Raw genomic sequence first — 17,550 nt, forward strand, 5'->3', positions numbered from 1 at the left:
GGTCCAGTGATGTTTTTTGTACTTCTATTGTATTGTATACTATTGAAAGCCTACTTCAAAGAAGTCCAAATCCCTTTGGCTCAACAACAAAAAAAAGTTCGTGTCTATGATTTCGATATCAACCTCCGAACTCTTAGGGTTTTAGATTCTGTTAAAACTCAAAATACGAATATTATAATTTTTTACTGTTATTTTATTTAATCGAGATAGTTCTTATAAAGGGCTAAAGCACAGACAGATTTTAATATTTCAGTTGTCCAGGTGAACGTGGAAAGGCATTTGGACAACCAGTAATACTTCCTTTTAAAAAATATATTTTAATAATAACATAATTGTCTTGAGCGGTTTGAACCCCATTAATGAGACTTTAATTTCCATACAGATTTTATTTTTTTATTGCCTTTTTAGGCAGACGAGCATACGGCCTGATGGTGAGTGGTTACCGTCGCCCATGGACTTCAGCAATGCCAGAGGCCGAGCCAAGCTGTTGCCTACCGAAAATAATATAGTCTGATATACTTAAGGTATGGCAAGGCATGAAATCCAAACCAGTAATATTTTTATTAAATAAATAAATAAAACTATTAACATAATATCTTTTTAGCTGTGAAATTATGGCATACCTATGAATAAACCTCAGCTGTGTATCCTTTCTTTTTATATTTCTGTTATCATATTTCTGTTATCCTTTTTTTTTTATAAACAAATTAAAAAAAAGTACATTGGTTTTGTTCAAAATTGCAGATCCTCATATATAAATACTTCATTGTAACTAATCGAATTTATTGAAATCTTCTAAAATCCTTAAAGCGTACGAAGCTTTCGTTGGTCGGGCGTGTTGGGTCATTTATTATTAGTGAACCAACAGTTCATGTTTATTAAAGAGGCAACGTGCCACCTGAGACACTGTGTACTCAGTAACCGCTGTGGGAAATACTAAGGTTTTCGTGACTGCTCCATGCCGGACATGTATGTGACTCTCAATTTAAATTCGTGCGGCATTGGGTATACGGTCAGTGCTGCACTCCTTCTTATCACGCTGCATAGAACGCGGCTCTTTCCAGTCACCGTCCTCGTCGAACCCGTCGCTTGCGACGAAGTGCTCAGTGAGCAAATTAACCCATAGACACAGCCCACTGAGTTTCTCGTCGGATCTTCTCAGTGGGTCGCGTTTCCGATCCGGTGGTAGATTCTGCGAAGCACGGCTTTTACTAGGGTTCGTGTTAGCAACGTCATCAGGTTTGAGCCCCGTGAGCTCACATACTAGTTAAGGCGACGCTGATATAGCCTCTCAAGGCTATCATCAGCTTAGATAGGAAAAAATAAATTTGTTCACAATCGAAGTAAATAAATTGCTTTAAAACCAAATGAACGAAACTTTTACAAACATTGGTCACACTAGCTGTTATATCGAATACGGTGTCATCATTTCGATAAGACGGAGAGATATTCAAGACATTTGATCTAGCGGTGTACTGTTACAACGCTGTTAATGGTGTGATTATTGTTTAGCAGAAAGCGTTCAACTAATGACGGGTTCTGAATTTTGTACGCTCAATAAATTCATATAATATATCGCGAGTGTTTAAGTCTTATGAGACAGCTCAGCTCAATAAGATTATGAAATCGAAGTTTATCCATTGTTCAAACCGGAACACAAGACTGTTCTCCCATCTTACCTGATACAGTAAAATATCCTTATTCCTGCAACCTTCTTATAGTGTAAGTTGATGTACAAAATAATATTTGGTTATTGTTTTAGCTATTTTTTTAAATATTATATGTTTATATTGTACTGTTTGTTTCCCAAATAAATAAACCTTCATACGCGTTTTCACTATACGCGTATTAAAGAAATGCTACCCAATTCCTATATTGGCGGCTAAAGGTTTCTTAATTCGTCGAATTAATAGGTACATCGGTACATACATATTGATAGACAGGATTCCAATATGTACGTATCCAAATGAATATTCTTTTTAAACGCGCTTTTCCATAATCACGGTTTCTGTATTGGCGGCATATTTACAGAACTTATATCTCGCGAATAAAGAAGTTTACTGAGTATACGAATGAACGTCACTATCTATACAAAGGACGAATAGTCATACGATTTTGTTAACACCTTTGTGTTGCTCTGCATCTGGGAATTTTATATACATATCTGTCAAGGCTAGGATAATTTTGAGTGCGGCCGTAAACTCTTTGAACTTTCTCCGTGTTGTTTTAAGAGAATCAATCGATTCAAATTTAGCTGATCCCAGATCGTTGTTTCCGTTTTAAAAACCTCCCAATGCTACGTCTGGAAAATCGATATCTGGCCAACCCTCTTCTGGTGGCCGTTTCAAGTTACATCCCCGAGTGAAGTGACGGGACAATACACAGCCGTCGGCCTGTAAATGTCATTTGGGAACCTCCAGATCTACGTTCGGTGATTTTAGGCATTCCAAGCACCGGTCACCGTTTTCATCTAATCCGACGAATGCGACGATGAGTTCGATATATACAACTTAATTTACAGCCACGACCCATTGAGTTTAGCGCCGAATCAGTGGGTCACGATTCCGATCCGATGGTAGATTCAGCGAAGCCCATGCTAGGGCAGCTTTAAGTAAAAACTTTCAGAGTGAGCCCTGTGAGATCGTCCGCGAACCAAAGTGAAGATTAAGTTACCTCAAGACTAGTGACAAGTCGGCAAAAAAGTGTATAGCATTTGAATGAATGTATTGTTTTTTTTTTTATTTGGTCATAAACTAGCTAACCAGATTTGTGAACTGTTCAGAAATAATGTTGTATTGTTACTCTGTAAAAGACAGGGAGAGCACTAAAACCGAGATATGACGTCAAAGGTTATAGGCGTCATACAGTATAACACTAGCCTTAAAGTAGGAATCCAAAGCTAAAATATAATGGTACCGTAGACTTGAGAGAAAAGAGCGTTATAGCGTGCTAAATGTTTTTTTTTCGCGTAATTGCTGGTGGTAGGTCCTCTTGTAGGTCCGCACGGGTAGGTACCACCACCCCGCCTATTTCTGCCGTGAAGCAGTAATGCGATTCGATTTGAAGGGTGGGGTGTAACTATACTGAGACCTTAAAACTTATATCTCATAGTGGGTGGTGCATTTACTTTGTAGATGTCTATGGGCTCCAGTGACCACTTAACACTATGTGAGCCGTGAGCTCATCCACCCAACTAAGCAATAAAAAATATAATATACTTATATAACTAAATATAATAAACTCAGAGTACATCTAGATTAATGAGTGATCATTGTAAACGAACATTTGTTACATTAACATTTTAAAGTTACCTTCAAAGGCGGCGTGGGTATGTACAGTGGGGGGTCGTTCTGCGACCCGCTGTACACCTCGTGCCCCTCGGTCCCCCTCGTGCACCCCTCAGCGTCCACGACACTATAACGACACACAATACTGTCCGCCGGCTTCGCGTCGTAACCAGGCGGCTTCCCCACGTAAAAACCCTTCGCTTTGACCCAGAAACGAAACTTGGAGCTGTCCGAACTGTTACACTCCTCGCCGCGTAGCGTACGCAAGATCCGCGCGTATTTTTTTAATGTAATCGTCTTGGTTTTTGCCTGGTCGCCGTACGTTTGTATCACCCAGGGCTGGTACGTCGTGAACAAATCGAGTTTAGGGTCGCCGGTTTGCACTTTAGGTCTTTTGTTGTTGTTCTGTTCGTTTTTCTTGTCGGCTTTGGATGCGCCGGCCGTCGATTTGCGTTTGGACGGCTTTCGCGGGGTCTTCTCCGGGATCGCGTCTTGGGTTAGCTTCTTCCGTAGCCCCCTGTCGCTGATCATAGCGGCAGCCATCTTGTTTTGTTAGTGTTGACGCATTTTAGCGGGAAACTGCGGAAATAAATATTTATTTTAGTGAGTATTTTAGTGTAACTAACTATACTTGAGGCCTTAGAACTTATATCTCAAGGTGGGTGGCGCATTTGCGTTGTAAATGTCTATGGGCTCCAGTAACCACTTTACACAAGGTGGGCTGTGAGATCGTCCACCCACCTAAGCAATAAAAATAAATAAAAAAGAGTAGATAAGCCTGCGAAAGACTTCTATTTTGTGTATGTTAATCTGCCGTGAATTTTTTTTATGGAGGACTTCGGTAAAAGGGTCAAAATACTCAATTAGTTCATGGGCTTACCGAGTATCTTACATGACACTTTGTTCGCGTCTGCATCACACGAGTATGCAACCCGAGCTAGTATAATTAATTAGACACCTCGTCTCATATTTCTTAAGCCGTTAATTTTAGTCTGGAGTGCCGTCTGGAGAGTTACAGTTCTGATTTGCAAGCATTAGTAATATCGCATTTTTCGAAACATTCCAAATTGCATATTTCATCTTAACAGTAACCGAAAACGACAATATATTCTATTTATACTGTACTAGGTACTACTTCGTAGTGCCTCAATCGATAAATAAAAAGCCTAAACTTTTCTATAATATAAAATAAACTTAAAACAAACAAAAGAAATCCGTCCGACGGGGAACACATCAATTTTGTTTTAAATTGTTATTTTTATTTAATTCCAAGCATTTTCATATTTATCTACCGTTTAAACCTTCTTTGGACTTCCACAAATAATTCAAGAACAAAATTAGCCAAATCGGTCTAGCCGTTCTCGAGTTTTAGCGAGACTAACGAACAGCAATTCATTTATATATATAGATAGATGTATTACGTTTTCTTGTCCTGCATTAGAAAAAGTTTAGTGAGTGCGTAGAGAAAGTTTTCGAAGATAACTTCAGAGTTCGGGCATCCGAAGCTCGGGGTACGGGACTCATATTAAGCTCTGTGGCTTTTATATGACATTTTGTATTGTTTTACCAGCATTAGACATTCAAGACCACAGGTGGTGACCAGGTCTTGTAGACACCATAATTTGAACCAGATTGAGGTCTCCGCAGTGCGGACATAATGACTATCTCTCCCTTGTAATGTACGCTTATAATAGAATATGCAATTTCGAAAAGGACACATCTCTGAAAATGTAATATGTTCAGGAAATGAAAAAAACTGATTATTTTCTAAAGCAGTGTAAAATTTTAAATATTAACTTTTGAGATATATTTTAGTGTTAGTATTAGCAATTGAAAATTACTGGAATTATTATAAAATGGGTGTAGGTAAGTCTCAAAACTACATGTATATGAAAAAACGTATTTGACAAAATATGCGACATGTGCGCGGCGCATTTACGTTGTAGATGTCCATGGGCTCCGGTAACCACTTAACACCAGGTGGGCTGTGAGCTCGTCCAACCATCTAAGCGATAAAAAAAATGTGCCCTTTTCGAAATTGCATATTCAATAATATTTGCGGCCAAAATAGCAAGTATGATAAGCACATAGCTGCAACATGTCCCGCTACATAATGTCACATTTTTTTTTCCTACCTATGCTGATTTTATTGAGAGGCTATTTTGCTATTTCGCCTTGACGTGTAGGTGAGCTCACGGGGCTCAAACTGAGAGTGTTGCTAACACTGGCCTTAGCAAGAGAGAAACGCGACCCTCTGAGAAGATCCGGCGAGAAACTCAGTGGGCTGTGTCTATGGAAGAACAAGAACCCTTCGTCGCAGCCCATTCTCAGATAGGAGTTTTTAAAACTCGATACTATTAAATGTGCAATATCGTAAACAAATCATTGATATTATTACTCCTTAAAATGAGTTTTCTTATAGCGTAATACTTAAAACCCCAATTTCAACAAAAAGTTTTTTTAATTTTCCTACGTGTAATGAAGGCGTATTTTGATTGAAAATTTCAAAGAAAGCACTAGAACAGAGTAGTTCTAAAGACAGCTAGTTTGCGTTTTTCTTATATAGTATTTGCGTTAATGAAATCGCGTTGTATATATGAGATGCCTTAATAATTTTAAAGCAGGTATACAATAGAGGTCAGAAAAAACTAAAAGATAATCTTATTAGTGAAAATTATTATCACATAAATGATTTTTTTAGGGACGACATTCAAAATAAATGCTTTTTTATTATTATTTGTTGAATTATGGATGAATGAAAGGTAAATTATATAATATCTTATATAATATATTTTTTACTGGTGGTAGGACCTCTTGTGAGTCCGCACGGGTAGGTACCACCGCCCCGCCTATTTCTGCCGTGAAGCAGTAATGCGTTTCGGTTTGAAGGGTGGGGCAGCCGTTTTAACTATACTGAGACCTTAGAACTTACATCTCAAGGTGGGTGGCGCATTTACGTTGTAGATGTCTATGGGCTCCAGTAACCACTTAATATCAGGTGGGCTGTGAGCTCGTCCACGCATCTAAGCAATAAAAAAAAAAAAATCATAATATCTTGCACTGCACTAAAATTCGCATTATTTGAATAATGACAAAACATACACGCTGCTTTTAACTTATGTAATAACTCATTTTCACTATGCTTAGCGAATAAATGATTTCTTTCTTTCTTTAGGAGAGCTATAGAAACACAAGTCGGAGGTCAGACTCGTATCTATCAGCCCGTGTTTGTCGGACCCCATTCTCGGTTCAGGTCCCCTCATCGCGTGCTCTTCATTTGTCACCACGGTCCGGTGTGGATATTAACACTGGGATCCGAAGCGGCCGGTACTGTGTGACGACCGTCCGAATTGCCTTCGTCAATTTACGTAACGTTTTAAACGCCTTACCATGTACCTAAAACCTCACTCATATTACATTTAGCGAATTTAATGAGGGAGATCGAATGAAACGTACTGGCTAGTGAATAGGTGTTTAGTAACACAGTGAGTTTCTCGAATGATATTTTCAGTGGGTCGTGATTGCTTTCTGGTAGTATATTCAACGAAGCATTGCTCTTAGCTTTTTAATCTCGTCCGCCACCCACTGCGAAGCCAGAATAGCCCCTCGAAGCTAGTGCGATTAGGTAAGCAAAAAAGGTTTCTATACCAAAATCATTTATTTTAAATTTGTTGTAAACGAATTTTTATTATTTTTAAACAGTTCTTACAAAAAAGGTGGTTATAGCCTTTTTTTTTAAACTTAAATTGAAACAAGTACTATTCGTTTCGATTGTTATTTATATAACCTATAAATAAACTAATAAATAATTAGTTTCACAAATAATAATTCAGCACCGGTGCATGTTACAATAAACTTTATTTCGAGTACAGGATTATTATTAGTGCGCGCCAAGTGTCGGATTAATCAAGTTTAGACTTCTCCCTCGACTAATCAAATTACCTTGAGCTACGAAAAATTAGTGCCCTACCCAAAGACAGGCCTATTAAAAATCAGCAAATACTAGAAAACGGAATTATAAAATCTAGTTGTAAACTTGAGGGAAATCATAGAATTTAAGACAAAAGTACCAAAGTATCTGCGTGTAGTTATAAGTAAAATACTGCTTTTTAAATTAAGTAAACATACCTAAAGTGTATTATAAAGTTGTTGCTCAACACTATAATATTAAAAAGTATATTTCTAACTGAATTTGGGTTTAAAGTCACTAATCTTATTGTCGTACGTAGTTCGCGTCGCGGGAAAACAGAGCGAAACGCTGTTCCTCTCATACACGACCGCCCGCTAGTCGCGCGCGCGGTGCACTGATGCGAAGGTGTTACCAGTTTAATTTCCCAGTTTTGAATTGAATCTTTTGACCATTATCCCAAGTAACAAGTTAGAACAAAAAAAATTAAAAATACTTTTAACTTTTTAGTTTTTAAGAAAATTTCTTACAATTTTTAAAATGTTTTCAATTAAACATTTTTTTTAGCATAAGCTATTTTTAAAAAGACATTCGATGAACTACAACTGAGCAACGTTAATTACTCATTTGAAATTGAGTACTGTTAATTAAAAAGTCTGACGAAGCATGTTGCGGATAATAACATGTACTTTTAGGTTAGGAATATTGTCTTCTTTTTTTATAATAAATAAATTGATTTTATTAAAAAGTGCGTTAACTGCTGATGTACGCTAGAACTATTTCAACCGTATCAGTATCTTATCAGCCTTTTTAAAACGTATACATCACAAACAAATCCAAATAAAATATATTTTGAGAAGCAACTGCATGTTGTGCAGTTGGCCGTCACAAAGCTCTGAACTAGTCGGAATTTGAAACTTATTGTACCGGCAACCCAGTTCGTGTGCGGGCCGGCGACGCGGCACGTGCGGGACGGTCCCGCGCTAATTGTCCATGAGTCTAGCACCACAGAGTGTTTTATAACATAGCTACTGAAAAATATTAGAACTACCACTTTACTAATAGTATCACAGAACTTGTAATGCAATGTTTTTTTAATAAATCTCCAATATTCAATTTTATTCTCACATAACCAATAAAGTTATAAAGTCGTGATGAAAAGTCGTTACTGGTGGTAGGACCTCCCACCACCCCGCCTATTTCTGCCGTGAAGCAGGAATGCGTTACGGTTTGAAGTTTGGGGCAGCCGTTGTAACTATACTAAGACCTTAGAACTTATATCTCAAAGTGGGTGGCGCATTTACGTTGTAGATGTCTATGGGCTCCAGTAACCATTTAACACCAGGTGGGCTGTGAGCTCGTCCACCCATCTAAACAAAAAAAACAGTGGTGTTTTATCCAATATACAGGACCTACATTAAATTCAAATTAGTGCAGTAAAAAAACTGTGTGACTAATAAAAATTGATAAATACTATATAAAAAACTGAACTCTTACTTCTCTATCTTGCCTATTTTTGCGAATAAGTAGTTTTGTTTTGGGGTTTGAAGGATGGGCAACAGATTTATTTACACGACGTAAAATGTGTCTGCCACCTTATGTTGTTCATGCTGTGATGTCTATGTGCTGCATTAACATTTAGATAAATAAGTAAAGACAAACCAGTCAAGCATCACTTTCTCATTCGATTTTTTGTTGCATTGAAAACCCATTGAGTTTCTCGCTGGATCTTCTCAGTGATAAACAGATTCAGCAAATCACTGCTCTTTTCAGGCCTAGTGTTAGCAAATCCGGTTGAGCCAGTGAGCCTACACATCCGATGACGTCGGATGTGTAGGCTCAAAGCTACTGGCAGTTAGGAAAAAAAATGCTTTCAATTCGGAACACGTGATTGTTGCCCACACATTTGTAGCCTACGTGATAAAAGCGACTACCTCAGCCCATAGACTAGAGATAGATTGGATGGAGACGAAAGGCCCCAGAATCGGGTCGTGTGGCGTGCTTTGGGAGAGTCACATGTCTACCAGTGGACATATGCGGCGCATAATGAAGCCCGCAAAGAAGGAGAAGCCTTCGCTTAGTTTTCATTAAGCCAGTCGCACTGCAACAATAAATATAAATAAATATATCTACGAACATGTATGCTTATAATTTAGGAGCTAATATTTCTTGAATAAAAATCACAATCTCAATACTTTTTTTATGAAAAAAATACCACGTAAACTCATTATGAAACAAGCAAACGAAAGTAGTTCTTATGAGCAGCACGCTAAGAATAAAGTGACAAACATGTACTTGTTATCTTTTGGTTTTCTTTTGGAATGTGCGATGCGCGTTGCGCGCGCGCTTAGCCACTCCGCCTCAGCCGGAATGAAACATGCGCACGAGACGGCATCTTGCGCGAAATGTGCGCATATTACCAGGAGTTCATAAACGGAAGGAGTTTTATACCGATTGTGGACACAACGTGCGCGCATTTTTGTTTTTCGATCAATCTCTATTGATTTATCAGCTTTATTGCTAAAGGGTAAAGATCATTGTTACATTTTTGAATGTGTGATTTAATTTTATTTGTGATTTCTTTCAATTTATGCTGGCCTGTGAACTTGATGAACACGATTGCCATGATTTTTGATTGACTTGTGTGCTTGCTGTGTTTGTTAGTTGGTGGTCAGTGGTTGTTGTTGCATTGGTGAGGTTGTCTCTGGTCAAAATTCAACTGAAATTTCTGATGAAACAAAATGGTGATGAATGAATGATGAAAAGGTCAATGCTCAGACTAAAAGTACACATACTTAAGCCATGAAGGGAAATAATAATTCATGACCAACCAACCAACCATCATCCATCACCAACCAGTGAGACGACTTCCACCACTAAGAGATTTTTTATTGTTGAATTAAATCCTCAATAAAATCAATTTGTGGGATAAGATTTTGATTTTAATTTGTCCATTTTTTCAAACATTTAATAACCTAAAATTGAGATTAATAAAAGAAAACAAAACCTTAAGGAGTTTTCCGAAGTAAGCAGATTCCTGGGGAGGAAAAGGAGAGAAACGGGTTTTTTATGATCGATCGAATTAAATCGATATTGCTTCATTGAACGAATTTCTACCAGGATCGCATAGCACTCGAGATGTATTATTAATATTATTTTGAAGTCGATTGTACTTCTTGATTATTTCAACAGATGGCGCTATACACAAAATAACTTGGAACTATTTTTGAAATGATATTGCACACCGAAGTCTTAATATATCCATATTTTCATTATTATGATTGTAAGGAATACACATTTTTTATAGGACTAATTAAAACAATAATGATATAGAAAAATGCAAATGAAAAATTTCAGCTAATGATATTTATCTAGATGGCGCTGCAATACCGTCTCACTGAAATCAAACGTATTTTTTTGTTTATCAATGTTTTTGTTTATTTCCGTAGAGTCATGGGCCCTTGGTGCAAAGAGGTAACCGGAATCCATAGGCGTTATAACCTAAATGCATGCAATTATACATCTAGTAGAAGTCTCTTTGTTCTACCTATGAAATCGAGAACATTATTATGATATTTACAGATACTTGAATCTTTTTTTTTTTCCCTACCTATGCTGATAGCCTTGAGAGGCTATTTCAGCTTCGCCCTAACGTTTGTAGGTGAGCTCACGGGGCTCAAACCTGACTACGATGCTAACACGAACCCTAGCAAGAGCCGTGCTTCGCAGAATCTACCGCCGGATCGGAAACGCGACCCACTGAGAAGATCCGGCGAGAAACTCAGTGGGCTGTGTCTGAGAGTTCTTGAATCTCGCTAACGATGTTTTTAAGATAAGTTTGTATACATGTTCCGTATATGTATATATTTATTAAGCCGTTTGTCTTCCGAGCAGACCCGCTTGGTGGAAGATTGTCCCGTTTGTGTTAAACCTCACACAGCAGGAACAGACAGGAAAGCTGGTTCACAACATGCCTTACCACCAGTAAATGTCGATAGCAGTAAGCTTGTATAATAGTACTCAAAGGGCAGGGTCCTGAAACTGCGATACTTTAAGACAAATGTTTTTTTTCTGTATGGAAACTAGTGACATCTTGTAGCGGATGCCCCTAGACTTATATGATGTTAAAGTTAAGGCATTTAATTATTGTATAACTAAACACACAAATATTAATATAATAAATCATACAAGTCTTTATTTATAACTAGCTGACCCGGCAGACTTCGTAGTGCCTCAATCGATAAATAAAAGACCTAAACCTTTGTATAAAATAAACTTAAAACAAACAAAAGGAATCCGTCCGACGGGGGACCCATGAAAGGAAAAACAAATTTGTTTTTTATTTACCTTTTACCTTAAAAGATTTTAAACCTTCCCTGGACTTCCACGAATAATTCAAAACCAAAATTAGCCAAATCGGTCCAGCCGTTCTCCAGTTTTAGCGAGACTAACGAACAGCAATTTATTCATTTTTATATATATAGAAAGACAAATTGATTAAATTTTATCAATTTGAGGTTTCTGAAAATTTACAAAATCCTTCATTAAAAATAAAATATAGGATAGGTAATAAAAATGTTACTGCCATCTACAAGAGCAATGAGAAACTAATCGAAGCGAAGCCATCTAGTGGCCGACGCCCGTAAACATTTTTGTTGAGTGCTTGAGTTGCTTGTCTTTAACTAATTTATGTTTATTATCTATGCCATAGGGCGCTGTTTCTTTCTTCTTGATGAACCCTTCGATAGCTACTCACGATTTTCACTCGAAGAAATAAGCTGATACTATTCTAGGCACCAAAAAAAAAACCGCACTAGGCGTGTCGGTCACAAACATTATTTATCTTTGTTTACTTAAAACGTAAAAATACAGTTATGAGACGTCTCGCAGACCCGTAATTAGATTTACAGAGGCGCCACAGATGGTGTGGATTTTTTTAATTAAAACATAATATAGTTCGCCTCCTAGTCTCGGTTTGAAATTCAGGTCAACCTAGTAACACCGCAGTGACAAATAATTCCCACCTTTAGAATCGAAGTGGCTTGACCTAAAAATTATAAGAAAATGAGTTTTATACTTTGAACAACTAATAAACACGTATTGTCAGTTTATAAAATTAAAGTCTCTTTTAGTCTAAAAAAGGACAAACTACTCTTTCCGTCTCTTTTAAAACAAGCCTTAAACTATGTTTTAAAATGGAAAAACAAAAAAAAATACTATTTTTCAATTACATTTTTAGCGTTTTCCCACAAACAAGAATTTTGGATTAAGCCACTACAATTTTAAGGTGGGATATATGAAGTTGCGAATTCATGTTTCTCTTAATCTTTGTTTTTTTTTAAACTTTTAATTAGACGGTAAAATTGAAATTTCTATGTTGTTTAACCTCAGTAAAATGCAGAGCAGTGAGCCGCGCGAATCTGTGTATAGATAGGAAAAAACCAAACGGTTTTACCAAATTGTGACACACTGAGGAGATTCAGCTAGAAACTCAGCGGGCTGTATCTGTGGGTCAAGTTGCACAAAAAAATCGATAAAGCGCAATAAGGAGCTCCGTAGCTAAATGTTCTGAATAAAGATTCTTTGATAGTTCAGACTGCGCTGGAACCAGGACATAAGCTAAGTGAGAGGCTGATCTGTGCGGAACAGAAGAACTGTCGAGTGGCGGGATGATATATATCCGGAGTTGAGGAGTGAAGCAGATAAGCCGCAGGCGTGGGAGGGGGTAGGCGCGACGGTCGGTTAACTACGTGTTCATAGGGATGAGGGTGAGGTTTTAAATTTTTTTAACAATTCATTAACATCATTAAATGTTTTATTCTATAAATCTGGACCTTAAGTTCGATCATAAATCTACCCAATTTTTTTTTCTAAAATATGTGTCTCGTGCCTTTATATGTGAACGCGAATTCAAAGGTGAGCTTTTTACTTTTTTATTGCTAACATCGTTGGACGAGCTCAGGGCCCACCCGAAATTAAATTGTGATCGAAACTCATAAGCATCGACCATGTTAATTCTCCCACCCACATTAAGACATGAGACAAGTCTCCATTTTTACAGTACAACGGCTGTCTCACTTTTCAAGCCGAAACGCATTACTGCTTCACGCCAGAAATAGGTGAGGTGGTGGTACCTATACGTGCGGACTCACAAGACGCCCTATCACCGGTAGTTACGAAGATTATAATTAAAATTTGAGTATGATTATGATATGATCGGGTATGATTTTTATCATACGATGTTCTTCTTAAATTGTTGTCACAATCATTTATTGAGATTAATAACGACAGGGACACAGCCGAGCCGCTGTCTACTAAGACATAAAGATCAGGCCTACGCAAACGCGTGCTACCATAAAGCACAAAAACAATAAAACGTGAATTGCATCTTAATCTAACAGACAAAAGGTAAAATATCCAATGTTTCAATATTCGAAGTGACATTAGAAATTGTTTTATTTTAATAATCGATTTAAACTTATTTCATTGTATTCTTATTACAGAGTCGTTGTTTTGGGAAATCTGAGAGCTTAAAAAACTGTATATGCATAGTTTTGGTAATTCCACGACTCAATATACCAGTACATGGTATATGTAGACTGAAAATACTCTTGTAACTTCGAGAAATATCGACATCGATTTTATCGATATATTCAAGGTGAACTCGACTCTAGTCCCGCTCGAGTGCCAACGCTCGCTGTGAAACGCGTCTCGGCGTCGAAAGGCCCGCCTCGCTGTACCTAATATACCTATACTCGATACCATAATAGTACGTATTCACAGATCTTCCCCGCACTAGTATACAAAGGAAGACGAGTTTAAATAATCAAAACTACTTTTACGGTTTAAGCGAGTATTCTATTATATATCATTACATCGACGGCTTTCGTCAGTGACCACGAAAACTGTAAAGTACTCGAATTTAACCCTTTGAGCGCGAACCGTCGATAGATCGACTGTCTATTAATGCGTATAAAGTGCGGAGCATCGAAATATCGATTATTTGCGTATTAGATATCGACCTGTACGGACGTATCCTAAGTTAATAATATAACGTTTGTAAATAACCAGTTCATAATATTTGCCTGTGAATTTAGCATCGATTTTTTTAAAGTTAAAGTTTTTAATAAGTACCTTTTTCTAATTAAAATGGTTCATTTAAAAAAAAGATGTGTGGTGTCGTAGGACACCGGATAGGAACGAAGTTCCTTATTATAAAAATATTAATTTTAACTTCTGTTCGAGGTATAAAGAAAATAATTATTCGGGTATACATTTTTTATGATGATTTTTTTATTGATAAAAATAAAATTAAAACTACTTTACAAAGTTATCAACTTTATTTTATTCACAATTATTTATAAAAAATATATAATAATAATATAAAAAGAAACAGCTATTTATATGAATAATAATAATAACCGTCATCACGTAGACTATACATTAGACACTGTGTAGCCATAATACTAAGAATAAAAATCTTACGTTACGGACGTTTTTTCCCGGTAACGGTACTCGGCATCGTCCCATAAGGAACTTCGTTCCAAAAACCGCCAAATTAAGTCTTAGTAGTGTTTAGTTTTAATAATATTTTCTTATGACGAGCGAACGCGCGTATAAATGTTTGATAATACTGTTATGAATTCTCCTGTGAATCTCTTAGTACTCCTTTACGACACCCACGAGAAGAGATGGGGTGGTGCGATTTCACGCCACCGCACAACCGTAGCTAGCTTTCTGGCAAGGTTTGGCTCTTGACCTGAGCTTTGGCTCGTTTTATCCAAAATATTTTTTTTATTTATTGCTTAGTTAGGTGGACGATCTCAAAGCTCACCTGGTGTTAAGTGGTTACCGGAGTCCATAGACATCTATAACGCAAACGCCACCCACCCTGAAACATGAGTTCTAAAGTCTTAGTATAGTTACAACGGCTGCCCCACCCTTCAAACCGAAACGCATTACTGCTTCACGGCAGAAATAAGCAGATTGGTGGTACCTACCCGTGCGGACTAACAAGAGGTCCTACCACCACCTTTCGAACATCGCTGTAATGACATCATCCTAAAAAATCTAAATGTTTCTTTACTAGGATAAAAGTATGTAGTGAAAATCGTTCTGTTCATTTATATAATTACTAGTGAACCGCCCCGGCTTTGCTTGGGAAGTAGCGTACGCGATGTAAAGAATTTTAGGTAATTTTTTACCCATTGGGTTACATTATTCGAGTTTCAGTAAGGATCCCTAATTTTTTTGAAAATATAATAAATATAGCCTATGTCACCGGGGGATAGCGTAGCTTTCCAACAGTAAAAGAATTTTTTAAATTGGTTCATTAGTTTCGGAGCCTATTCAATACAAACAAACAAACAAATCTTTCCTCTTTATAATATTAGTATAGATATAGATAATATTTTAATACTTTATTTTAGAAATCTATACATTATTTTACTATCTTAGAAATTAAAAGAGCACACGGCCCGCCCGATGAGGAGTGGTCTGTCCATTAACTTCGATAGAATAGAACAGGTATAATAAATAGAACTACGTAATAGAATTCATCGATCGACGAACGCAGTGGATTCACCTAGGATCGATGCACTCTCCCCCGGAGAGGTTTTTATTACTGTAAAATGACCGTATCGTTTCAAGCAATTCATCGGATAGCTACAATACAACATACGGTATAGAACACGGCAATAAAGACCCTCCGTAGAAATGTAAAACTACCCACAATATCGCGTTTATTGAAAAGCAAATCTTTCAGAATCTGTTTTATAGGATATTAAGCTTCAACTTCTTACACATTAAGTCGAGATTTCATCATCGTCTTATCATCTCTACTTTACCATATATTCTTGGCATTCTGGTCCTGTTCAAGTCGAGATAACGTTTTCCTTACTGATAGAAATAATAATTTGACCACAAAAAAAAAGAAGCTTAATTATGATCATTTAAAGGAAAACTATTCCCACTACATAGACAGACCGGTTACTTGTTGTCTTAAAAATATTTAAGCAGTCTATGAAACAAGTTTTATAGATTAAACAAATTAGGGTTTGATTAATTTATAACGTCAGATGCTAACACTCGTGTCGCGGAAAATGAATAGAGCAGCCCTTTTCATTGATAATCAAAACATCAAATTAACTTCTTCAAAACAAAAATCTACGTTAAGAGAATCCTGAGATATATGACATGTTTTTCTTCAAACGAATCTTAAGATATGGTATTTGTTTCGGTTTTGGCGAGTCGTGGACACTATTAAAAATACTTTTACGGTTCTATCTCGGGTTTTTTATTGTCATTTTATAATATATCCGGCGTTTCCAATTCTTTACAGTTTTCGTAGGCAGGGACGACTGAGGTGTTTCGTCTGGTTCGTCAATATTTTCTTTCAAGATAATAAACGCAAGATTAAACCATAAAAATAGTTTCAAGTCTCAAAATATTCCTGGACGGTAAATAGCTTGGTCGTGCTCCGGTCAAGGCGGATGTATGACCGAGGATGATTCCCAAAAAATAAAAATAAAAAAGATGTGTGGTGTCGTGGGACACCGGATAGGAACAAAGTTCCTTATTATAAAAATATTAATTTAAAGTTCTATTCGAGGTATAAAGAAAATAAAACTGGAGGTTTCGCAACAACCCACGGTCATTCGGTAACGTGCGAACTTATTGTGGTACACTTCATTCACGGTTGCTTGCATAAGAGTTAGTGTATTGCGCAAACGAGCGCTCTGAGATCGTGGTCAATGAATGATAAAAAAATATGTTATTTTTTGTACTTTATTACAAAGTTAAGTCGTACACTGTGTGCATTACTAATAAAAAATCTTACGTTACGGCCGTTTTTTCCCGGTTAGGGTACCCCTCCCCATCCGCATCGTCCCATAAGGAACTTCGTTCCAAAATTATTCATAAACCTTTCGAATAATCTATCAATTGTAAATTTATTTCAATAACGACTCTATCCAAGTGTTTTTGTTCCCTTACCGTCGCGCATTAGAAACAATTCTATATAAAGTGTTGCCTATTGATTCATTGTTGTGTCGTTCAGAGGACTCTGTCTAGTCCCGCGGCTCGGTGCGGTCGTGACGTCACGGCTGTAGTCGACAGAGGCAGGCGTCGGGTAACATCCCAGAGGCGCGGGCACGGTGCGCACTCAGCCTTATTGTTATCGGCCCGCCCGCGTTCATGCCAGCTAGGGCTGCCACACTAACAATTTTATTATTTAACGAATTTAATAAATAAAGAATCTTACGTATTCTAGTAACCTCGACGGGTTTTACTAGATTCACCTAACGTTGATTTGCTAAGATAAGGAGTTTTGCTGCAGGCTTTGCTGAATGCACCACC

General features: G+C 37.2%; 1 protein-coding gene across 5 annotated transcripts in view; it reads right to left on the reverse strand.

Moving 5' to 3' along the window:
- The window catches only part of LOC101736030 (nucleolar protein 4), a 175,740-nt gene extending 168,147 nt beyond the window's left edge, over positions 1 to 7,593 (reverse strand). For 3 of the 5 annotated variants that reach the window (XM_038017934.2, XM_021351520.3, XM_012695401.4), the window contains exons 1-2: positions 7,416 to 7,584; positions 3,312 to 3,866 (exon numbers count right to left, since the gene is read on the reverse strand). In XM_038017934.2, coding sequence (XP_037873862.1) covers positions 3,312 to 3,830 — 519 coding nt within the window. In that variant the 5' untranslated portion in view covers positions 3,831 to 3,866; positions 7,416 to 7,584. Of the gene's footprint in view, positions 1 to 3,311; positions 3,867 to 7,415 lie in introns of all 5 variants that reach the window. The other 2 variants (XM_021351517.2, XM_021351512.2) reach the window with 1 other exon arrangement.
- Positions 7,594 to 17,550: the final 9,957 nt, after the last annotated feature.

The sequence above is a fragment of the Bombyx mori genome, chromosome 20, assembly GCF_030269925.1.
Source record: "Bombyx mori chromosome 20, ASM3026992v2".
NCBI lineage: Eukaryota > Metazoa > Arthropoda > Insecta > Lepidoptera > Bombycidae > Bombyx > Bombyx mori.